The sequence below is a fragment of the Rhinatrema bivittatum genome, chromosome 11, assembly GCF_901001135.1.
Source record: "Rhinatrema bivittatum chromosome 11, aRhiBiv1.1, whole genome shotgun sequence".
Classification (NCBI taxonomy): Eukaryota; Metazoa; Chordata; class Amphibia; order Gymnophiona; family Rhinatrematidae; genus Rhinatrema; species Rhinatrema bivittatum.
Genome location: NC_042625.1, coordinates 53,615,679 through 53,640,938, shown reverse-complemented (window position 1 = coordinate 53,640,938; position 25,260 = coordinate 53,615,679). Strand labels below are relative to the sequence as shown.

At 49.1% G+C, this 25,260-nt stretch overlaps 1 protein-coding gene and 1 long non-coding RNA gene across 2 annotated transcripts in view; both read left to right on the top strand.

Annotated features, from left to right (window-relative positions):
* Positions 1-2,762: 2,762 nt before the first annotated feature.
* HNF1A (HNF1 homeobox A) overlaps positions 2,763-25,260 on the top strand; it is a 29,987-nt gene continuing 7,489 nt past the window's right edge. The window contains exons 1-4 of the mRNA XM_029619566.1: positions 2,763-3,266; positions 13,836-14,035; positions 14,323-14,509; positions 15,497-15,738. Coding sequence (XP_029475426.1) covers positions 2,953-3,266; positions 13,836-14,035; positions 14,323-14,509; positions 15,497-15,738 — 943 coding nt within the window. The 5' untranslated portion in view covers positions 2,763-2,952. The remainder of the gene's footprint in view (positions 3,267-13,835; positions 14,036-14,322; positions 14,510-15,496; positions 15,739-25,260) is intronic.
* LOC115100752 lies at positions 17,720-23,692 on the top strand. The gene is made up of 3 exons (XR_003859183.1): positions 17,720-19,055; positions 19,249-19,347; positions 22,903-23,692. It is a non-coding gene; the product is annotated as an uncharacterized LOC115100752 (long non-coding RNA).

Here is a 25,260-nt window from a genome sequence, read left to right as displayed (position 1 = left end):
CTGCAAACCAAGGTGTTCCATTTTATATGGAGGAGAAGGCCACCGCGAATAGCGAGGAGGGTGTTGTATCGTCCTAGAGAGGAAGGAGGACTAGCGGTTCCCAATTTTATTAAGTATTATCAAGCGGCACAGCTCCGGGTCATACCGGAATGTGCTGCAGGGCGATGTCTAAAACTCTGGATTCAACTTGAGCAAAGCCTGGGGGGGGGGGGGCATGCCCCTACATACGAGGGTGTGGGGGCTCCCAATGAAAGGGCACCCTAAAGAGGTAGAAAATCCCTTTACGCAGGCAACGTTAAAAATTTGGAGTCAATGCCGGGGGAGGCTGACGGGGTCAGAGGTAGTGACTCCATTATTACCTATTGGGCTGTATCAGCAACGATGTGCGGTCTTTGAAGGGGGGGTTGGTTTGGATCGGTGGAGTAGGTGGGGGATTTTGTGATATGGACAATTGTTTCAGGACTCTCGCATAAACTCCTTTGAGGACTTACAATGTAAACACGACCTCCCCAGAGGGGAGTATTACCGTTACCTCCAGATACGACATTGCCTTCAGGACCCTTATATCAGAGTGAATGTAAGCAGGCAATGTTCGGCGTTTGAAAGCTTGTGTAGTACAAGGGACGAATTAAAGGGGACAATTTCAAATATCTACGTTTGGTTATCTGAAAAAGACTTCACCCGTCATCGTTTTCAGCAGGCCTGGGAAAAGGACTTAAATCTGAATTGGACAGCGGCGCATTGGACTACCTGCTTTCTTCAAGCATCAAGAGGGACTATCTCGGCAAGCATCATGGAGACTAACTACAAAGTATTGACGAGGTGGTACCTGACACCGGCCAAATTGCACAAAATGTATCCGGCACAAGCTGAACAATGTTGGAGGAACTGTACGCAAAAAGGGACATACTTACACATTTGGTGGGGATGCCCCACTATCCTATCGTTTTGGCAATGGATCCGGCAGGCGCTCATACAGATGCTACACATTCCGGTGTCCTATGAACCGGCACTCTTCTTGCTGTCCGATTTTCCAGAGACATGGCCGAGGAGGGTGAGACAGCTGGTGCACCACGTACTAAGCGCGGCGCGTCAAGAACTGGCAGCCTATTGGAAGCAGGACAGGCCGCCGGCTGCGGAGTCAGTTATACAGCGGCTATGGCTTATGCATTCGTGGCTATACCTAAGGGCCACACAACAGGATGTAGTGGCAAAGCATGTCCTCATTTGGGAGCCCTTTTTACATTGGTATAATGCGCTTTGAGAACCAGGAGAGCATTGGGGCAGCGCAGGGCCTAGTGGGGACGGAGATCCGGAGCAGCTAGTTTATACGGATATGGTGACATTGTGGGGATCCCTCGAGACACGTTGGAGGCAGCCAATCCCAAGGCTCTCATCCTTGGAGTACGTATCAGCCAGATAGGGGGGGGGGGAGGTGGGGGGAAAACAAGAAAAGAATGGCAAGACATTGGTTGTAAAAACTTTATTGTACATTTAAGTGTTTTGTATTTGAAGCGACTATGGCTATGTTATTGTACTAGTTGCCAATAAAATATAAATAAAAAAAAAAAAAAAAAGGAGCTACCACCCAAGAAAGAGATCTAGGCATCATAGTGGATAACACATTGAAATCGTCGGTTCAGTGTGCTGCGGCAGTCGAAAAAGCAAACAGAATGTTGGGAATTATTAGAAAGGGAATGGTGAATAAAACGGAAAATGTCATAATGCCTCTGTATCGCTCCATGGTGAGACCGCACCTTGAATACTGTGTACAATTCTGGTCGCCGCATCTCAAAAAAGATATAATTGTGATGGAGAAAGTACAGAGAAGGGCTACCAAAATGATAAGGGGAATGGAACAGCTCCCCTATGAGGAAAGACTAAAGAGGTTAGGACTTTTCAGCTTGGAGAAGAGACGGCTGAGGGGGGATATGATAGAGTTGTAGAACGGGTAGATGTGAATTGGTTTTTTACTCTTTTGGATAATAGACTAGGGGGCACTCCATGAAGTTAGCATGTGGCACATTTAAAACTAATTGGAGAAAGTTCTTTTTCACTCAACGCACAATTAAACTCTGGAATTTGTTGCCAGAGGATGTGGTTAGTGCAGTTAGTGTAGCTGTGTTTAAAAAAGGATTGGATAAGTTCTTGGAGGAGAAGTCCATTACCTGCTATTAAGTTGACTTAGAAAATAGCCACTGCTATTACTAGCAACGGTAACATGGAATAGACTTAGTTTTTGGGTACTTGCCATGTTCTTATGGCCTGGATTGGCCACTGTTGGAAACAGGATGCTGGGCTTGATGGACCCTTGGTCTGACCCAGTATGGCATGTTCTTATGTTCTTAAAAGTTTAAAAATGTCGATGTTTTTGTCGTGGATATTGTCTTCTTAATCTTTTATATTATTGTTAAAAATTATGTATGTTGATACCTTGTGAGCCGCTTAGAGCCTTGGATTTACAGCACAGAAATTTATAAAATAAAATAGAATACAATAAGTGTCTGTGCATTAGGATCTGAATCTTAATCAGGTGTTCCATCTCTTACCCTTTCCTGCTCTTATTTTTCCTTCTGCCTCTCCGCCGGTTCCTTTTCTCCCACTCTCTCTGCTGCTCTCTGTCCCTGTACCTCTCTCTCTCTCTCTCTCTCTGTCATTCCTCTCTCCCTCGTGCTGCCTTTCTCTCCTGCCTTCGCTGTCTCTCCCTCCCTCCCTCACTGCACTTTGCGCAGAGCTCCCTGTGGTTAAGTCCAAAGTTCAGTAACTTGCTAGGCACACGGATAAATATGAACCTTGGAGAACAGACAGCCAAGGGTCCCTTTATCAGCACCTCTCAGAAGAGCTGTGGGGGTCGAGAGCTGGTCACTGTTTGGGGGAGGAGAAGAAAGTGGATCCATTATTATTTGGATTCTGGCAGCAAGGAGCCCTGCTGCCTGGAGAGTGTTGGACACCATGAACTCTAGACTGAGCTGCCTTCAGCAGGAGCTCGTCAGGGCACTGCTTGGATCCGGGCTGAGCCGAGAGTCCCTGATTAAAGCTCTGCACGAGGTGGATCACTATGCCTACTCTGGGGAGAGCCAGCCGGAGCGAGGGAGACCTTGCAGCCAGCTCCCTGATTTGTCAAATGGCATGGAAGAGCCCAGGATGTCAGGAGATGAGTCCTCGGAGGATGGGGAGGATTACACTCCCCCTATCATGAAGGAGTTAGAAAGCCTGAACCCCGAGGAAGCTGCTCATCAGAAGGCAGTGGTGGAGAGACTCTTACAGTAAGGACACCTTCCTCCCCTCCCCTTCTTCTCATTTCCCCGTGCTCTTTTCTTTTCTCCCTACTTAGCCCATGCAGAGCTGATGTTCAGTATAAGGGCAGCACCTAAGATCACTCCTATCCGGCTTGGGGAACTCCTAAAGCTAAGCCTTGAGGTGAGCCTGCACATCCCCAAGAGAACACAGAGAGCATCCTGTGAGACTGCACGACATGAAAGGACAAAGGGGGCAGAAAACGCCCCTTCAGCCAAGCCACAAGACTGCCCAGATGCCTGAAAGAGAAGCAGAGAAACCAGAAGGAAGGAAAACTAGGGTGGGAAGGGATAAGAAGGGACACCCATGGACCCTCCTCCTCCTGCTCTTTTTTTCACTTCCATCTCACTCCTTGCATCTGCTTCTCCCTAATATCCTGTACCCTTCTTCCCTCCTCTGCCTGCGTCTGCGGCAGCACTCAGGATACAGGTCTGACTGGTTTTTACTTATCTGCCTGCTTTATAAATGAAATGGGTCAAATAGCATTCTGATCATTAATATCTGATGATTTATCAAACGCAGGCTTGGGGAAGGAAAGACATTTGCCATAGGAAGACAAAAGTATTATTTTCTTCTCCTAATTACTTCATCTCCTCCTCACTTATCAGATTCTTCCTGCACTCTATATAGCCTCCCTCCAAGCTCAGAATACATCCTCTTCTCTTCTCTTATGTCTACCCTTTGTAGTCTCTGAGCTTCTCCTCAAGCTATAGCCTTACCTCTCCCTCCACAGCCACTGGGCTTCTCCCTCCATAGATGACCTTACCCCTCTCTCCACAGCCACTGGGCTTCTCCCTCCACAGATGACCTTACCTCTCCCTCCACAGCCACTGGGCTTCTCCCTCCACAGATCACCTTACCTCTCCCTCCACAGCCACTGGGCTTCTCCCTCCACAGATGACCTTACCTCTGCCCTCCACAGCCACTGGGCTTCTCCCTCCACAGATCACCTTACCTCTTCCTCCACAGCCACTGGGCTTCTCCCTCCACAGATCACCTTACCTCTCCCTCCACAGCCACTGGGCTTCTCCCTCCACAGATGACCTTACCTCTCCCTCCACAGCCACTGGGCTTCTCCCTCCACAGATGACCTTACCTCTCTCTCCACAGCCACTGGGCTTCTCCCTCCACAGATCACCTTACCTCTCCCTCCACAGCCACTGGGCTTCTCCCTCCACAGATGACCTTACCTCTCCCTCCACAGCCACTGGGCTTCTCCCTCCACAGATGACCTTACCTCTCTCTCCACAGCCACTGGGCTTCTCCCTCCACAGATGACCTTACCTCTCTCTCCACAGCCACTGGGCTTCTCCCTCCATAGATGACCTTACCTCTCTCTCCACAGCCACTGGGCTTCTCCCTCCACAGATGACCTTACCTCTCTCTCCATAGCCACTGGTCTTTTCCCTCTACAGATGACCTTACCTCTGCCCTCGACAGACACAGAGGCTCCTCATGTTTCTACTCATTCACCTTCAAGCCCTTTAGTCTCCATTTATTTGGTCCAGAATCATCCGATGCATCGATAGTGTGGCGAGACTGGCCTGGGGTGTCTGGGTCTTCTCATGGCACTGTGGTCCTAAAATATTTGAGGGTGGGCAGAGAGGAGGAAGAAGGAGCACGCTGACATTGTCTCTTTCTGACTCCAGCACTCTCCTTAGGGTTTCTTTAATACCAACTACTTCATATTTACTTTTCATTTAAATTTGAGATGTTGCTATAAATAATCAACCAGCCGCTTGTTCACTATGGGTTTATAACTAACTACCTGGGTTACTTATTGTTCAAGTAACAAAAGGGAGGTGAGCTTGCCTCTAACACAGGAGCAGGGAACTGAGGAGAGCCTGGAGAGTTCCTGCTGAGGAGGGGAAAGATACTCTAGGGCAGGGAGGTGAGGAGAGCTGAAGAGTCCCTGCTGGGCAAGAGAGGGGGAGAGTCCAGAGTAGAGAGGTGAGCAGTGTGTGAAGGGTCCCTGCTGGGCAGGGGAGGGAGACTCAGGAGCAGGGAGGTGAGGAGAGTGTGAAGAGTCCCTGCTGGGCAGGGGAGGGAGACTCAGGAGCAGGGAGGTGAGGAGAGTGTGAAGAGTCCCTGCTGGGCAGGGGAGGGAGACTCAGGAGCAGGGAGGTGAGGAGAGTGTGAAGAGGCCCTGCGGGGCAGGGGACGGAGACTCAGGAGCAGGGAGGTGAGGAGAGTGTGAAGAGTCCCTGCTGGGCAGGGGAGGGAGACTCAGGAGCAGGGAGGTGAGGAGAGTGTGAAGAGTCCCTGCTGGGCAGGGGAGGGAGACTCAGGAGCAGGGAGGTGAGGAGAGTGTGAAGGGTCCCTGCTGGGCAGGGGAGGGAGACTCAGGAGCAGGGAGGTGAGGAGAGTGTGAAGAGTCCCTGCTGGGCAGGGGAGGGAGACTCAGGAGCAGGGAGGTGAGGAGAGTGTGAAGAGTCCCTGCTGGGCAGGGGAGGGAGACTCAGGAGCAGGGAGGTGAGGAGAGTGTGAAGAGTCCCTGCTGGGCAGGGGACGGAGACTCAGGAGCAGGGAGGTGAGGAGAGTGTGAAGAGTCCCTGCTGGGCAGGGGAGGGAGACTCAGGAGCAGGGAGGTGAGGAGAGTGTGAAGAGTCCCTGCTGGGCAGGGGAGGGAGACTCAGGAGCAGGGAGGTGAGGAGAGTGTGAAGAGTCCCTGCTGGGCAGGGGACGGAGACTCAGGAGCAGGGAGGTGAGGAGAGTGTGAAGAGTCCCTGCTGGGCAGGGGAGGGAGACTCAGGAGCAGGGAGGTGAGGAGAGTGTGAAGAGTCCCTGCTGGGCAGGGGAGGGAGACTCAGGAGCAGGGAGGTGAGGAGAGTGTGAAGAGTCCCTGCTGGGCAGGGGAGGGAGACTCAGGAGCAGGGAGGTGAGGAGAGTGTGAAGAGTCCCTGCTGGGCAGGGGAGGGAGACTCAGGAGCAGGGAGGTGAGGAGAGTGTGAAGAGTCCCTGCTGGGCAGGGGAGGGAGACTCAGGAGCAGGGAGGTGAGGAGAGTGTGAAGAGTCCCTGCTGGGCAGGGGAGGGAGACTCAGGAGCAGGGAGGTGAGGAGAGTGTGAAGAGTCCCTGCTGGGCAGGGGAGGGAGACTCAGGAGCAGGGAGGTGAGGAGAGTGTGAAGAGTCCCTGCTGGGCAGGGGAGGGAGACTCAGGAGCAGGGAGGTGAGGAGAGTGTGAAGAGTCCCTGCTGGGCAGGGGAGGGAGACTCAGGAGCAGGGAGGTGAGGAGAGTGTGAAGAGTCCCTGCTGGGCAGGGGAGGGAGACTCAGGAGCAGGGAGGTGAGGAGAGTGTGAAGGGTCCCTGCTGGGCAGGGGAGGGAGACTCAGGAGCAGGGAGGTGAGGAGAGTGTGAAGAGTCCCTGCTGGGCAGGGGAGGGAGACTCAGGAGCAGGGAGGTGAGGAGAGTGTGAAGAGTCCCTGCTGGGCAAGGGAGGGAGACTCAGGAGCAGGGAGGTGAGGAGAGTGTGAAGAGTCCCTGCTGGGCAGGGGAGGGAGACTCAGGAGCAGGGAGGTGAGGAGAGTGTGAAGAGTCCCTGCTGGGCAGGGGAGGGAGACTCAGGAGCAGGGAGGTGAGGAGAGTGTGAAGAGTCCCTGCTGGGCAGGGGAGGGAGACTCAGGAGCAGGGAGGTGAGGAGAGTGTGAAGGTGAAGATAAGAACATAAGAGCTGCCATGCTGGGTAACACCAATGTCCATGGAGTTCAGTATCTTGTCTCTGACAGTGGCCGGTCCATGTCACATGGCAGATCCCATAAAGCAGATCCAATTCCACTTTCTCACGCCCAGGGACAGCAATAACTTTCTTTACCTGGCTAATAATGTATTATGGACTTTTCCTCCAAGAACTTGTCCAAACCTCATTTAAACCCCGCTACGCTAATCACCTTGATCACATCCTCTGGCGACAGATTCCACAGCTTGATAGTGCACTGAGTGACAAAATACTTTCTATGATCTGTTTTGAATCTGCTGGTTGTTACTTTCATGGAGTGTCCCCTGGTTTTAGTATTATTTGAAAGGGTAAATAAAAGTCCTTTATTTACCTGTTCCTCCTACTTATGATTTTCTAAACTCCAACCTGTCCCCTCTCAGCTGTCTCTTTCCCAGGCTGAAGAGTCCCAGCCCATGTAGCCTCTCATCATAGGGGAGATGTTTTCGGGCAGGCAAGAGAGAGTCAGGAGCAGGGAGGATTGAATCCTGTTCATCAGGTTTATAAGTGAGCTTTTCAGGAGTTTTACATCCTCCTGATTCCTCTTCATAACTGTTCATATCACATTCTGCCTCAGCTTTGTTACAAAGTCACCACAATTGTAAAGGGGGAACTAATGAGTTTGTTCCAACTGACAAAGTAATTGTCTAACAATCAGGCCGATACAGTACAGTAAGCTCCGACGGAGCGCACTGTTAACCCGCGATTGGACACGCTAGCTTTACCCCTTATTCAGTAAGGAGTAATAGCGCGTCGAAAACACGGGTCCAACCCCCCCCCCCCAAACCTAATAGCGCCCGCAACATGCAAATGCATGCTGATGGCCCTATTAGGTATTCCTGTGCAATTCAGAAAGCAAAATGTGCAGCCAAGCCGCACATTTTACTTTCAGAAATTAGCGCCTACCCAAAGGTAGGCGCTAATTTCTCCAGGCACCGGGAAAGTGCACAGAAAAGCAGTAAAAACTGCACCCTCCGACTTAATATCATGACGATATTAAGTCGGAGGTCCCAAAAGCAAAAAAAAGTTAAGAAAAAAAAAATTGAAATTGGCCCGCGGCTTGAAAACCGGACACTCAATTTTGCTGGCGTCCAGTTTCCGAACCCATGGCTGTCAGCGGGTTTGAGAACCAACGCCTGCAAAATTGAGCGTCAGCTGTCAAACCTGCTGACAGCCGCTGCTCCTGTCCAAAAAGAGGCGCTAGGGACGCGCTAGTGTCCCTTACGCCTCTTTTTGCCGCGGGCCCTCATTTGAATACAGAATCGCGCGCACAGGAGAGTGGCCTGTGCGCGTGCCTGGAGAGCAGGCGTTTGCCCGCTCTTCCGCGACTTTTACTGTATCGGCCCGAAAGTAACAACTGCTAATGTAAATGGACCCCACTAATATAACAATCCTTCCTGTTAAATAGAACATTGCCCCTCTCTACCACATCCATCCCAGCACACCCACTCTGCACCTAAATACTACAACCACCTACCCCAGCACACCCACACTGCACCTCACCCACACAACACCTAACTACTACACCCACCCTAGCACACCCACACTGCACCTAAACACTACACCCACCCACCCTAGCACACCCACACTGCACCTAAACACTACACCCACCCACCCTAACACACCCACACTGCACCTAAATACTACATTCAACCACCCCAGCACACCCACTCTGCACCTAAATACTACAACCACCCACCCTAGCACACCCACACTGCATCTCACCCACACAACACCTAACTACTACACCCACCCACTCTCACATCCACACTGCACCTAAATACTACAGTCAACCACCCCAGCACAACCACACTGCACCTCACCCACAAAACTCCTAATTACTACACCCACCCACCCAGCACACCCACATGGCACATCACTACCACACTCGCACAACACCTAACTACTACACCCACCCACTCTCACACCCACACTGCACTTAAATACTACATTCAACCACCCCAGCACACCCACGTTACACCTCACCCACACAACACCTAACTACTACACCCACCCTAGCACACCTACACTGCACCTAAATACTACACTCACCCACCCCAGCACACCCACACTACACCTACTCACCCATCCCAGCACACCCATACTGCACCTCACTACCACAATACCCACCACAGCACATCCACACTGCACCTTACTACCATCCCATCCAACCCAGCACACCCACACTGCTTCTCACTAACATATCCACCCCTGCATACCCACACTGCACCTACCACACCCACCCGTGCACACCCATACTGCACCTACCATGCTCACCCCCAGCACACCCACACTGCTCCTATCACATCTACCCCTGTCCACCCACACTGGACTTCACCTCCACATCACTTGCCCCAAAACAATTGAAAAGCAAATCGTCATTAGAGACCATGCAGCTGTAAAACAGATACAGGAAAAGTGTGAACATAGCACAGACAAGCTGGAGAGGATTTTTGTCAGAATCTCAGAAGCATCACACTGATACACGTAAGGAACAATAAGTAGTAAAACAGGGAAGCTCATAGAAAATTATTTTAAAAATACAGCGAGTGCAATAGTAGTAAAACAAAACTTGAAATAAATAAAAAAAATATAAAAATAAAATAGAAGAAGAGAAAGGAAAGAATAAAACAAAAAAAGCTGCAAAATAAGCCTGTTATTTCAGAGAATCTTCTTTTGTTGGTCTTCATGGTGGATGTTTAAATGAAACCCCTTTCTTTGGACTGCATGAGCTTTGCTTTTTATGAGAGGCAATAGAAAGGAAACAGCTGGAGATGTTTGCTTTCATAATGCAAGTGTGGACTTTGTTCTTAAATGGGTCCCTTATCTGTAGCGCTCCTGCCAACTCCCAAAAACAAACAAAGAATAGAGATAGCTATAGTCGGGTAAGGGGGAGGATAACAAGGGGCTTGGATTGCCAAGAGCCTGGCACCCTTCGGATACCTCTGATACAGAGCAAGGGGGAAGGTGACAGGAGGCTCGGCTTCCCAGGGGCCTGGTACCCTTCAGATACCTCTGATACAGAGCAAGGGGGAAGGTGACAGGGGGCTCGGCTTCCCAAGAGCCTGGCACCCTTCAGATACCTTTGAAACAGTGTAAGGGGGAAGGTGACAGGGGGCTCGGCTTCCCAGGGGCCTGGCACCCTTCAGATACCTCTGATACAGAGCAAGGGGGAAGGTGACAGGGGGCTCGGCTTCCCAGGGGCCTGGCACCCTTCAGATACCTGTGAAACAGGGTAAGGGGGAAGGTGACAGGGGGCTCGGCTTCCCAGGGGCCTGGCACCCTTCAGATACCTGTGAAACAGGGTAAGGGGGAAGGTGACAGGGGGCTCGGCTTCCCAGGGGCCTGGCACCCTTCAGATACCTCTGAAACAGGGTAAGGGGGAAGGTGACAGGGGGCTCGGCTTCCCAGGGGCCTGGCACCCTTCAGATACCTCTGAAACAGTGTAAGGGGGAAGGTGACAGGGGGCTCGGCTTCCCAGGGGCCTGGCACCCTTCAGATACCTGTGAAACAGTGTAAGGGGGAAGGTGACAGGAGGCTCGGCTTCCCAGGGGCCTGGCACCCTTCAGATACCTGTGAAACAGTGTAAGGGGGAAGGTGACAGGGGGCTCGGCTTCCCAGGGGCCTGGCACCCTTCAGATACCTCTGATACAGGGTAAGGGGGAAGGTGACAGGGGGCTCGGCTTCCCAGGGGCCTGGCACCCTTCAGATACCTCTGAAACAGTGTAAGGGGGAAGGTGACAGGAGGCTCGGCTTCCCAGGGGCCTGGCACCCTTCAGATACCTGTGAAACAGGGTAAGGGGGAAGGTGACAGGGGGCTCGGCTTCCCAGGGGCCTGGCACCCTTCAGATACCTGTGAAACAGGGTAAGGGGGAAGGTGACAGGGGGCTCGGCTTCCCAGGGGCCTGGCACCCTTCAGATACCTGTGAAACAGGGTAAGGGGGAAGGTGACAGGGGGCTCGGCTTCCCAGGGGCCTGGCACCCTTCAGATACCTGTGAAACAGGGTAAGGGGGAAGGTGACAGGGGGCTCGGCTTCCCAGGGGCCTGGCACCCTTCAGATACCTGTGAAACAGGGTAAGGGGGAAGGTGACAGGGGGCTCGGCTTCCCAGGGGCCTGGCACCCTTCAGATACCTGTGAAACAGTGTAAGGGGGAAGGTGACAGGGGGCTCGGCTTCCCAGGGGCCTGGCACCCTTCAGATACCTGTGAAACAGGGTAAGGGGGAAGGTGACAGGGGGCTCGGCTTCCCAGGGGCCTGGCACCCTTCAGATACCTGTGAAACAGGGTAAGGGGGAAGGTGACAGGGGGCTCGGCTTCCCAGGGGCCTGGCACCCTTCAGATACCTCTGAAACAGGGTAAGGGGGAAGGTGACAGGGGGCTCGGCTTCCCAGGGGCCTGGCACCCTTCAGATACCTGTGAAACAGGGTAAGGGGGAAGGTGACAGGGGGCTCAGCTTCCCAGGGGCCTGGCACCCTTCAGATACCTCTGACACAGGGTAAGGGGGAAGGTGACAGGGGGCTCGGCTTCCCAGGGGCCTGGCACCCTTCAGATACCTCTGACACAGGGTAAGGGGGAGGATAACAAGGGACTCGGCTTCCCAGGGGTCTGGCACCCTTCAGATACCTCTGACACAGGGTAAGGGGGAAGGTGACAGGGGGCTCAGCTTCCCAGGGGCCTGGCACCCTTCAGATACCTCTGACACAGGGTAAGGGGGAAGGTGACAGGAGGCTCGGCTTCCCAGGGGCCTGGCACCCTTCAGATACCTGTGAAACAGGGTAAGGGGGAGGATAACAAGGGACTCGGCTTCCCAGGGGCCTGGCACCCTTCAGATACCTCTGACACAGGGTAAGGGGGAAGGTGACAGGGGGCTCAGCTTCCCAGGGGCCTGGCACCCTTCAGATACCTCTGACACAGGGTAAGGGGGAAGGTGACAGGGGGCTCGGCTTCCCAGGGGCCTGGCACCCTTCAGATACCTGTGAAACAGGGTAAGGGGGAAGGTGACAGGAGGCTCGGCTTCCCAGGGGCCTGGCACCCTTCAGATACCTGTGAAACAGTGTAAGGGGGAAGGTGACAGGGGGCTCGGCTTCCCAGGGGCCTGGCACCCTTCAGATACCTCTGACACAGGGTAAGGGGGAAGGTGACAGGAGGCTCGGCTTCCCAGGGGCCTGGCACCCTTCAGATACCTGTGAAACAGGGTAAGGGGGAGGATAACAAGGGACTCGGCTTCCCAGGGGCCTGGCACCCTTCAGATACCTCTGACACAGGGTAAGGGGGAAGGTGACAGGAGGCTCGGCTTCCCAGGGGCCTGGCACCCTTCAGATACCTGTGAAACAGGGTAAGGGGGAAGGTGACAGGGGGCTCGGCTTCCCAGGGGCCTGGCACCCTTCAGATACCTCTGACACAGGGTAAGGGGGAAGGTGACAGGAGGCTCGGCTTCCCAGGGGCCTGGCACCCTTCAGATACCTGTGAAACAGGGTAAGGGGGAAGGTGACAGGGGGCTCGGCTTCCCAGGGGCCTGGCACCCTTCAGATACCTCTGACACAGGGTAAGGGGGAAGGTGACAGGAGGCTCGGCTTCCCAGGGGCCTGGCACCCTTCAGATACCTGTGAAACAGGGTAAGGGGGAAGGTGACAGGGGGCTCGGCTTCCCAGGGGCCTGGCACCCTTCAGATACCTGTGAAACAGGGTAAGGGGGAAGGTGACAGGGGGCTCGGCTTCCCAGGGGTCTGGCACCCTTCAGATACCTCTGACACAGGGTAAGGGGGAAGGTGACAGGGGGCTCAGCTTTCCAGGGGCCTGGCACCCTTCAGATACCTCTGAAACAGGGTAAGGGGGAGGATAACAAGGGACTCGGCTTCCCAGGGGCCTGGCACCCTTCAGATACCTCTGACACAGGGTAAGGGGGAAGGTGACAGGAGGCTCGGCTTCCCAGGGGCCTGGCACCCTTCAGATACCTCTGACACAGGGTAAGGGGGAAGGTGACAGGAGGCTCAGCTTTCCAGGGGCCTGGCACCCTTCAGATACCTCTGACACAGGGTAAGGGGGAAGGTGACAGGGGCTCGGTTTCCCATGCACCTGGTGCCCTTCAGATACCTCTGACACAGGGTAAGGGGGAAGGTGACAGGGGCTCGGTTTCCCATGCACCTGGTGCCCTTCAGATACCTCTGACACAGGGTAAGGGGGAAGGTGACAGGGGGCTCGGCTTCCCATGCACCTGGTGCCCTTCAGATACTTCTGATACAGGGTAAGAGGGAAGGTGACAGGAAGCTCGGTATCTCAAGTGCCTGGCACCATTCAGATACTTCTGATACAGGGTAAGAGGGAAGGTGACCAGGGGCATGACTTCCTATGTGCCTGGTACCCTTCAGAGACAAATATCTCTGGAACAGAGTAAAGGGGCTTGGCTTCTCAAGAGCGTGGCACCCGTCAGATCATGATAAGGGGAGAAAGTGAAGGATACGCTCTCATCTTTCTAGTATAGAGGAAAAGATGTATGGGGGTACTACCTAGTACTGGTGAGTCAGCATAACTTTTTTGGGGGGAGAGGACTGCTTAATTGTTTTTGTGTGTGTGTGGGGGGAGGGGCGGAAATCATAGGTGTGCACTCCTCAGAGACTGGCCTCTCTCCTCTCCATAGCATAAGGACCCTCTTTCCTTCATAGGGCGGGGGCTTTTTCTCTCACCAGGTACTGGATACGTTTGCCCCACAGAGCCCAGATTATTATCATACCGCCACAGGGCACTGACTGTCACCTCTGCAGGGACCATTCTCTGTCCCCTTCCTAGCAGGCCCATCACCAGTAGTCACTGACTTCACTGTGTTGCAGGGAGGATCCATGGCGAGTGGCAAAAATGGTAAAATCTTACCTGCTGCAACACAACATACCACAGCGAGAGGTTGTGGATACGACGGGCCTGAACCAGTCACACCTGTCCCAGCACCTCAACAAGGGCACCCCAATGAAGACACAGAAGCGGGCAGCACTGTACGCCTGGTACGTCGGCAAGCAGCGAGAGATCGCCCAGCGTGAGTACGACTATGGCCAAGGAGGACATGGGGGCCATAGTGACAGGAGAAAGGTACAGGGCTCTGCTACAGGAGGTAGACAGGCAAGGGCTGTACCACAGAAGAGGCAGGAGAAAGAGCTGCAGGGGCCATGCCAAAGAACACAGAAGGCTGCAGCCTCTGTAATGACAGGGAGGTACAGGGGTCGTAAGGATATCAGAGGGAGCCTTAAAGATCTTAGTGTCAGGATTAAGGTGACAGATGAATGTTCCTTGATCTGTGTTCCATCTGGTGGATATTTCTGACAGAATTCACCCATGCTGGGCAGGGAATCCTAGCAGAGGAGCCAAACGGGGATGAAGTGCCCACCAAAAAGGCAAGAAGAAACCGATTTAAGTGGGGTCCGGCCTCACAGCAGATCCTATTCCATGCCTATGAGAGACAAAAGAACCCCAGCAAGGAGGAGAGGGAAGCTCTGGTGGAGGAGTGTAACAGGTACAGAAGGGTGGGGGGGGTGGGGGGGGGTGGAGTGTGATGGGTGCAGGAGGGAGAGTGGGAAGTTTGAGTGTGATAGGTACAAGAAGAGGGTGTGGGGGTGAAGTGTAACACAGGCAGGGGGGTAACCAGTGCAGGATGATGCTTGGTGGAATGTAACAGGTGCAAAAGGGTGACAGATACAGGAGGGTGTGATGGGAAGGAGTAGGAAAGGTGCAGGAGGAGGTGTAGGGATGGAGTGTAACCAGTGCATGATAATGGTGGGGCATAGTGTGACAGGTGCAGGAGGGGGGTGGAGTGTGATGGGTGCAGGAGGGAGAGTGGGGAATTTGAGTGTTATAGGTACAAGAAGAGGGTGTTGGGTGAAGTGTAACACAGGCAGGGGGGTAACCAGTGCAGGATGATGTTTGTGTGGAATGTAACAGGTGCAAAAGGGTGACAGATACAGGAGGGTGTGATGGGAAGGAGTAGGAAAGGTGCAGGAGGAGGTGTAGGGATGGAGGGTAACCAATGCATGATAATGGGCATAGTGTGACAGATGCAGGAGGGTGTGCGGGGCTGGTGTGTGACCAGTGCAGGAGAGTATGGTGAGAGAATGTGAAGAGTGCAGGAGGATGTGTAGGGATGGAGTGTGACTAATACAGAAAGGTATAGAGTTATGGAGTTTGACACCTAGGGTTTGAAAGCTGAATTCATTGGTGTGGATGGGCAGACTAGATAGGTTGTATGGTCTTTTTCTGATGTCACATTTCTGGGAAAGTGTAATGCAAGTTCTGGATCTTCTCTCTGACTGTAATGAAAGTGCTGGGTCATTGCTCTTATTTTAATGGAGAACTTGGTCTCAGATTCTGCTGTAATTAAAGTGCCAAGTCCCTGCTTTTGTTGTGATGACATTGTTTCATCTTCTGTAATAACAATGCTGGGTCTCAGCTCTTGTTCTCTCAAGAAATGGAAATTTATCATTGTCTATGTGATTGACACTTACAGAGCTGAGTGCCTTCAGAGAGGTGTGTCACCCTCCCAGGCTCAGGGCCTTGGATCTAACCTCGTCACAGAGGTGCGAGTGTACAACTGGTTTGCCAATCGCAGGAAAGAAGAGGCATTTCGTCACAAACTGGCTATGGATACATACAGTGGACAGCAGCCCAGTACCAGTGCCCCCTTAACCCCTCAAAATCCAGTAGGCCTGCAGCAGTCGCCCGCTGCACTATCTCCTAGCAAAGCTCATGGTAAGCAGAGGGCCTCTGGGGAGGATGCCAAAGAAATTAATAAGGAAATTTAATTTCCTGTGATGCTTTAAAATTAGAAATATTTTATAAACTTGGGTTTGATGCTGACAACAGCACATGCTAAAATGTATGGGGGCCTCAGGGATCCTTTGCGATGGAAGGGATGGGTAAAATCTCCAGAGATCTCTTGTAGTGGAGTGTATGGGTGAAGTCTCCAGAGATCTCTTGTAGTGGAGTGGATGGGTGAAGCCTCCAGGGATCCTTTGCGATGGAAGGGATGGGTGAAATCTCCAGAGATCTCTTGTAGTGGAGTGGATGGGTGAAGTCTCTATAGATCTCTTGTAGTGGAGTGTTTGGGTGAAGTCTCCAGAGATCTCTTGTAGTGGAGTGTATGGGTGAAGTCTCCAGAGATGCCTTGTAGTGGAGTGGATGGGTGAAGCCTCCAGGGATCCTTTGCGATGGAAGGGATGGGTGAAATCTCCAGAGATCTCTTGTAGTGGAGTGGATGGGTGAAGTCTCTATAGATCTCTTCTAGTGGAGTGTTTGGGTGAAGTCTCCAGAGATCTCTTGTAGTGGAGTGGATGGGTGAAATCTCTATAGATCTCTTGTAGTGGAGTGTTTGGGTGAAGTCTCCAGAGATCTCTTGTAGTGGAGTGTTTGGGTGAAGTCTCCAGAGATCTCTTGTAGTGGAGTGGATGGGTGAAGTCTCTATAGATCTCTTGTAGTGGAGTGTTTGGGTGAAGTCTCTATAGATCTCTTGTAGTGGAGTGTTTGGGTGAAGTCTCCAGAGATCTCTTGTAGTGGAGTGGATGGGTGAAGTCTCTATAGATCTCTTGTAGTGGAGTGTTTGGGTGAAGTCTCCAGAGATCTCTTGTAGTGGAGTGTTTGGGTGAAGTCTCCAGAGATCTCTTGTAGTGGAGTGGATGGGTGAAGTCTCCAGAGATGCCTTGTGGTGAAATGGATGGGTGCAGCCTCCAGGGATCCTTTGTGATGGAAGGGATGGGTGAAATCTCCAGAGATGCCTTGTAGTGGAGTGGATGGTGCAGCCTCCAGGGATCCTTTGCGATGGAAGGGATGGGTGAAATCTCCAGAGATGCCTTGTAGTGGAGTGGATGGGTGAAGTCTCCAGAGATCTCTTGTAGTGGAGTGGATGGGTGAAGTCTCTATAGATCTCTTGTAGTGGAGTGTATGGGTGAAGTCTCCAGAAATGCCATGTAGTAGAGTGGATGGGTGAAGTCTCCAGAGATGCCTTGTGGTGGAGTGGATGGGTGCAGCCTCCAGGGATCCTTTGCGATGGAAAGGATGGGTGAAATCTCCAGAGATCTCTTGTGGTGGAGTGGATGGGTGAAGTCTCCAGAGATCTCTTGTGGTGGAGTGGATGGGTGAAATCTCCAGAGATCTCTTACGGTGGAGTGGATGGGTGAAGTCTCCAGAGATCTCTTGTGGTGGAGTGGATGGGTGAAGTCTCCAGAGATCTCTTGTAGTGGAGTGTATGGGTGAAATCTCCAGAGATCTCTTGTGGTGGAGTGGATGGGTGAAATCTCCAGAGATCTCTTGTGGTGGAGTGGATGGGTGAAGTCTCTATAGATCTCTTGTAGTGGAGTGTTTGGGTGAAGTCTCCAGAGATCTCTTGTAGTGGAGTGTTTGGGTGAAGTCTCCAGAGATCTCTTGTAGTGGAGTGGATGGGTGAAGTCTCTATAGATCTCTTGTAGTGGAGTGTTTGGGTGAAGTCTCCAGAGATCTCTTGTAGTGGAGTGTTTGGGTGAAGTCTCCAGAGATGCCTTGTGGTGAAATGGATGGGTGCAGCCTCCAGGGATCCTTTGTGATGGAAGGGATGGGTGAAATCTCCAGAGATGCCTTGTAGTGGAGTGGATGGGTGAAGTCTCCAGAGATCTCTTGTAGTGGAGTGGATGGGTGAAGTCTCTATAGATCTCTTGTAGTGGAGTGTATGGGTGAAGTCTCCAGAAATGCCATGTAGTAGAATGGATGGGTGAAGTCTCCAGAGATGCCTTGTGGTGGAGTGGATGGGTGCAGCCTCCAGGGATCCTTTGCGATGGAAAGGATGGGTGAAATCTCCAGAGATCTCTTGTGGTGGAGTGGATGGGTGAAGTCTCCAGAGATCTCTTGTGGTGGAGTGGATGGGTGAAATCTCCAGAGATCTCTTACGGTGGAGTGGATGGGTGAAGTCTCCAGAGATCTCTTGTGGTGGAGTGGATGGGTGAAGTCTCCAGAGATCTCTTGTAGTGGAGTGTATGGGTGAAATCTCCAGAGATCTCTTGTGGTGGAGTGGATGGGTGAAATCTCCAGAGATCTCTTGTGGTGGAGTGGATGGGTGAAGTCTCCAGAGATGCCTTGTGGTGGAGTGGATGGGTGCAGCCTCCAGGGATCCTTTGCGATGGAAAGGATGGGTGAAATCTCCAGAGATCTCTTGTGGTGGACTGGATGGGTGAGGTGTCCAGTTTCCTGTCTTTTACAGTCTGGGATCCTCTCAAAAGTTCATAGAAAGCTTCTTATTCTCAGGAGAATCACATCTGTTTTACATTTGTCCTAAATGCTAAGTTTGTAGAAAGAAAACTCTTTATATTGTGAAATTATACATTTAACGTGACAATGGGTATTTCTAGCTCATTGTGAAATAGAAGTTACTCTATCTATGAACTGATTGTGTGATAACCATAAGGACAGAGCAGAATTGCACATAAGTACCATCAAAAACATCAGCATATAATGCATTATGAATATGAACAGGAGTCTGGAATTATGTGGGTATGTGACATTTGGAATGAAATGCTAACACAGAATTTAGCTGAGTGTGTGTCACGGATTCTTCCCACTGGGTGAGCTGGATTTGGGATACTGGGAAGTATATTCACTAAAAAAAAGGCAGGAATCACTTAGGGCCTGTGCAGCACTTTTGGCTATAAAAGTTTTATTTCACGGGCGTGTGTGTGAAAAGAATATACAGCCATCCAATATGAGGCAATGTACAGAAAAACACATTACACAGTGATCATTAAAGCACACAATAATGTTGCTGTCTGAATGGCCATGTTTGCTCCACCTCCATGAGCTCACGTTACCAGGAAGTCACTTTTCCCTATTCCACTGGCCATGGTAAACAAGATCTGTGCATCTACAAAAGGGAGGATGTTTCTTGCCAGCTGATTTTTTGTCACATGGAAGTCTTCTGGATTTTGGAGGAAAATTGGCCCAGGAGACAAAGAAAGACAGCAGCACTGCCAGGGGGAAGAGGAAAAATGTGACATCAGGCTGAGAGTGTCCTTGCAGCTGGGCAGAGGAGCCCACATGGGGAGCCGGTAAGAATGACCGAGTTGAACTTGAGAGCTGGGAAAGGCCTCAGATATCCACACACACAAAAGAACAACAAACATTGGACATCGTAAGCAAACAAATCCTTCTAGCAGAAGGCCAGAAAAAGTTACACAAATTAGAGGCCATGATATGCAGGAAAACACTGATAATAACAAAACACTTCTTTTTTTTTTTAAGGAGAAAGCTTCATAGAAGAGACAGAAAGGGAAGAAGTGGCCTGGCTGAGCACCAAAACCAGAACAAACCACAGCTATGACCTTCAGTCCTCATCGTTAGGTAAGTGGCCCCAGGCTGCAGACGATGGGCTGATTTTTTATGGTGTGACCATAGGAGGCTTCTTCCCACCCATATCCTTGTAGCCTTTCCAACTTGATTGTCAGCTAAGTTGGCGCTGGGTTTGGCAGGGTGCGTTGGTGCCAGCTATGGGCAGAACAGAGGTGTTTGCAGTCTAAGAGCTTCAATGACCTGCTGTTATTGAGGGTGGTTTACCTCTCTCCAGAGATGCCGTGATTCAGGAAGCTTGTTTTGCTGTTTTTTGCACCCTTACCCAGGTACTGGATGTCATTGTGATAGAGAAGTTGGTCCTTTTTTATTTTATTTATTTATTTGCTTTTATATACCGACATTCGTTGGAGTACATCACATCGGTTCACATTATAACAGTTGGAATAGTATGACAGGGGTGTATTACTATTTATACATTGTAACATTAAATCTTAATGGGTGAACATTAAACATATATAATATTAAACATTAAGGATTGGATATTGAAAATTCAATTTTAGAACTGGGCTAAGGTGCCTCATAACAGATACAATATAGCATGTAACCAATTTTAACTTGAGATTAAGATGTCTTAATAATGATATATGGAGACATTGGAGGGGGAAGGGCAAGGGGGCAGGGAGGATGACATAGAACGCAGAAGAGAGGGGGTGGGGTGAAGGGGGATTAGTCTGTGTGTTGGTAGGCTTTATGGAATAGCCATGTTTTCAATTGTTTTTTGAATGATTGGGTGGAGGGTTCCAGTCTGAGTTGGGAGGGTAGCTTGTTCCAGAGGGTGGGGCCAGCTACTGAGAAGGTACATTGTCTGGTGGCGGTAAGGTACGCTAGTTTTGTGTGGGGGATGGCAAGCAGGCCTGTGTTTTGGGACTGCAGGTTTCTCTGGTAATCGTGGAGTTGGGGAAGGTCTTTAGACCATTTGATTTTTCAGTTGTTGATGGTTTTGTGCAGGAGGGTGAGGATTTCGTATTGTGACCTGTGCATTATGGGGAGCCAGTGGAGTTCTTTTAGAATGGGGGTGATGTGTGATGAACGGTTGGTGTTTGTGAGAGATCTGGCTGCTGCATTTTGTAGCAGCTGGAGAGGTTTGGTGGTGGAGGCAGGTAGTCCAAGGAGGAGGGAGTTGCAGTAGTCCAGCTTGGAGAGTATGAGGGATTGTAGTACTATGCGGTAATCATGGTAGAATAGTAGTGGTTTGAGTTTTTTGAGGACTTGGAGTTTGTAATAACCCTCTTTGATTGTTAGGTTGATGTGTTTTTTCATGTTGAGTTCCGAGTCAAGGGTGATACCAAGATCTCTAACTTAATTGGTGAGAATGGTGTTTGGTTGGCGGTCGGGTCGGTGTGGAGAAGAGATGGCTGAGGGGAGATATGATAGAGGTGTTTAAAATCATGAGAGGTCTAGAATGGGTAGATGTGAATCGGTTATTTACTCTTTCGGATAATAGAAAGACTAGGGGGCACTCCATGAAGTGAGCGTGTGGCACATTTAAAACTAATCGGAGAAAGTTCTTTTTCACTCCACGCACAATTAAACTCTGGAATTTGTTGCCAGAGAATGTGGTTAGTGCAGTTAGTATAGTTGTGTTTAAAAAAGGATTGGATAAGTTCTTGGAGGAGAAGTCCATTACCTGCTATTAACTAAGTTGACTTAGAAAATAGCCACTGCTATACTAGCAATGGTAACATGGAATAGACTTAGTTTTTGGGTACTTGCCAGGTTCTTATGGCCTGGATTGGCCACAGTTGGAAACAGGATGCTGGGCTTGATGGACCCTTGGTCTGACCCAGTATGGCATATTCTTATGTCCTGAAGCACACCTGAACCATTTGGTCCTTTCTCTGCTGTCCCAGGCTACAAGGTAGTTTGCCAGTGGGGTACAGTTAGCAGTCTGGCTTTCTCTGAAAAGGGTTGGCAGACAAAAGCTTGGGCTGAACGGACTCTTTGCTGTGGTGCTTATTTCCATTGATTGAGCCTGCTACTGCTGCTCTATTGCAGGCTGCCCTGCCAGAATCACCTCCTCTCCCTGAAAAGCTGTTCTAGCACTATGGGTGTAGCTCATGTCTCATCCTGTCACCCACATATATCTGGAGGAATAGAACCAGTGGCTGCAGATATGTATTATTGTACTGGCAAGACGATCTGATCCAGTGGCCTCCTGATCACTCGAATCTGTACAAGCAAGAGAATGAACTGGTACGTGACTGGAACATAGGAATTAGATTCTCACTACAATAAGTGATTCATACTGGTGTTCTCCAGAACAGTGTGCAGTTAAAGCCCCCTCACATCCCCCTCCCCTACAACACCCATTGGCCCCGTCCACCTTCTCTTATCTACTTCTCTCAGCCTTGTTTTGCACACCCTCTCACCCCAAAGGCTGAGACTCCTTTCTCTCAATGGGTGGGAGGCTTCCTCTAGAATGAGTTGCCACTTGTCAGAGATTTGTACAAGTCTTACTTGCTGTTTCCTAAGGCACATCTGTGGTGGTTTCAAAGTCCACAAGCCCCAACAGGGAGATCAGATGCTCCTCGGATCCCACCAGCTAAATAGTGCATGGATTTCTCCCACTGATGCTCTGCTAGTGTGCCAGTATTCTGGTCAACTAGAGGCCAAACTCACGTTTGCAACACAAGATCTCAGGTTCTCCATTCATGAAGTGTAGCCTGCACTTTGGTTTCTTAGAGGCAGTGGGTTCAAGTTGGTCTATAGCATGTTGTGCCATTTCATGCTTTGGGGTCAGGTGGGTGGAGCTTTCTCCTTCCCTGTCTGCTCCTCTCACTCCCTATCACTAATATTCTCCCAGCTCTTCTTGTGCCTCCTCCCTCCTCTTTCTCTTCCTCCTCCCTGCCCTTCCATTTACAAGCCTCCTCCTCCTCTGTTCATTCTCTCATTGCTGTCCCTGCTCCTTTTTCCCACTCCTCCTCCTAACCATGCTCTACCCACTCACCCTCTTAGCATGCCTCATCACACCCAGTTAACAGGCACTTGGACATTCTATCCTGATCCAAGTAAAATCTAAAACTCTGCTACAAACATAGATCAGAGAGGGACAGACAAAGATCAGTGCAGAACAAGCACTTTCACACAGGCAGCCAGTCAGAAGCAGAAACAGAAAATAAGAAAGATTTAAAATAAAAAAAAAGAAAGAAAAAGAAACAAGAAAGATTCAGATATCTTGATTAGCAGGACACTTTTACATGTTGCCCAAGTAACATACAAAATGATTAAAATAAAAGGAGAAGAAACAATGACATCGCAATAAAATCAAGCAACGTTACCGATTACAGGATGTACAATATCAAGGACATGCTTCAGGTTCTGGGGGTGGTCCTTTATTGTCCCTGATCAGGTTTCATTTCTGGCCTGGTGGCAGGATCCCACAGATTTTGCTTCTCCTCTTTTCTCCAGGATTATAGAGGCTTTCTTGTTCATTCGTCTGTGGGATGTCCTGGATTCTCTATGTCAGCTGTGGGAAATATGCAGCTCGGATCTCTCTGTATTTTGCACAGCACAGGAGGAAATTAATTTCTGGTTTTCTTTCTCCAGTGTTGCATTGCAAGACAGAAGACAACAGACTCAGTTGTTGCAGATCAAAGCCTTCCTTAACTCTCTTCTCAACCGTTTGGCCGTCTACCTCTTTTCAGCGTTGACCAGGGATGCAAACAGTGTTTTATTTGTTCCTGCTGCAGAAATGCTGAAGATATTACTGGGACAATAGTTGCAATGTCCAGGGGTGCCTTTATCTGTGGGCTTTGCACCAGTTGACAAAGAGGAAGTATGAGCAACTTTTTCTTCAAAACCTGTCCCAGGAACGTGTCCCTGCAGAAAATCGGGCTGCTTTATCTGCAGGTGAAATAATGCACTGAGATTGGAAAATGTAAACCATGCATGTTATTTCCCTCCCCTGACCTACACACACTTCAGGACTGCCTACATCTTACCCCCTAAGAGTACACAGATGGTCAACCTTGTACTTAAGGGCTGGCCAATTTTCAATCATTTACACAGACCTCCTCTGCAATCTATGCTGCTGTTTACTGATGCCTGCACATTACAAACATGGAATAGAAAGGCAATTGCATTTTTGTGTGGGTTTGGTGAATCTACAGAGAGAAGTGAAGATTGGGCCTGCTCGTTTAGTTATTTACATTTGACATCAGGTCTTTAATCCAAAGACATTAAAGTGTGTTACAATCAAAGAAAATATCATACATCTATTTATTTATTTACTTACAAGTTTTATATACTGTCATTCGATAGTCCATCACAACGGTTTACAGAAATAAAACATAATATCATAAAAGAAAATCCTAATTACATTTAAATCTATAAAAATATATGAGGTAATAAACTATAGTAAAATAATTAAAAGAAATTATGAAACTAATGAAAACTAATCAGAAACAATAAAATCATAATAATAATACAGTATCACTCAAAGTATAAGGAAATTAAAGAAATAAAATAAACACAATTAAAATCCCCCATTGCCTAAAAGTTATTTTCCTGCATCCTGATAAGCCTTTGTAAAAAGCCATGTTTTTAAATCCTTCTTGAAGCTATTAAAGTTTGCCTGTAATCGTAATTCAGGTGGCATGGTATTCCATAGTTTGGGCCCTGCAATCGAAATGCTCTTGCTCTCACCTTGCTCAAATGTGCAGTTCGAATTGATGGAATAGTAGACCTTTGACTGATGAGCGTAAATTTTGCTGAGGAGTATAAAAATGTATTGCTGTGTTTAGCCATTCTTTTCTATCTTCAAATCTGGATTGATGTAGTAGGCAAAGTACTTTAAAATCTGTACGAAATGTAGCCAATGTAAGGAAATTAAAATAGGTGTTATGTGTTCAAATTTTCTAGTTCCAGTTAGGACTCTCACAGCCGCATTCTGCATTATTTGGAAGGGACGTAAAGTGTTATTAGGAAGCCCAAGTAGTAAAGAATTGCAGTAGTCAGTATTTGAAAAAAATCAATGATTGAAGAATGGTTCAGAAATCTTCTTGTGTAAAGAGAGGTTTTAAACGTTTAAGAGTTAAGAGTTTAAAATAACGATCTCTTATTTTCATGGTAATTTTTTTTAAAATTTAAATTGCTATTGATTATAATACCTAAGTCACGGGCATGTGACACCAATTCAATTTCTGTTTCTAGGTTATCAATTTTGTAAGTTGGAAGATCGGTAATTGTTAATCTTCGGTTCAATAAAATGATTTCTGATTTTTGTATATTGAAAACTAATCTCATAAGTGTTAGGAGTTGTTTTATAACAGAGATATACATAGATACTGTTTTTAAAGTGTTTTCAATTGAGTCTTTAATAGGAATCAGAAATTGAATATCGTCAGCATAGATGTAGTGTGTAATCCCCCACCCGCCATCAGATGACATAATGGTAACATATATATACTGAATAATGTTACTGATAATGAGGAACCCTGTGGGACACCAGAATCTAAAGACACATTTTCAGATAATGTTGAGTTAATTTTACCTTGAAAAATAACAGTTTTGTAATTAAGATATAAACCATTTTAAAGTAATATCAGCAAGACCAATTTCTGCAAGTCTGGTTAATAATATATGGTGGTTAACTGTGTGAAAGGCAGCAGATAAATCTAAAAATATTAATAAATATGATTGCCCATTATCAAAGCCCCTGAGCATGGTATTAGAGAGAGCAAGTAGTAATGATTCTGTACTGAAGTATTTTTCAGAATCCAAATTGTGAAGGATAAAGAATATTAGTTTTTTCAAGATGTTCTGTTAGAAAAATATCATACAAATTAAACTAATATTTTGGATATGACTGGGAGATTTGAAATAGATCTATAATTTTCAAATTTATTGTGATCTAAATTTTGTTTGTAAGTATTGGTTTCCCTACTGCGCTCTTTAAAGATGTAG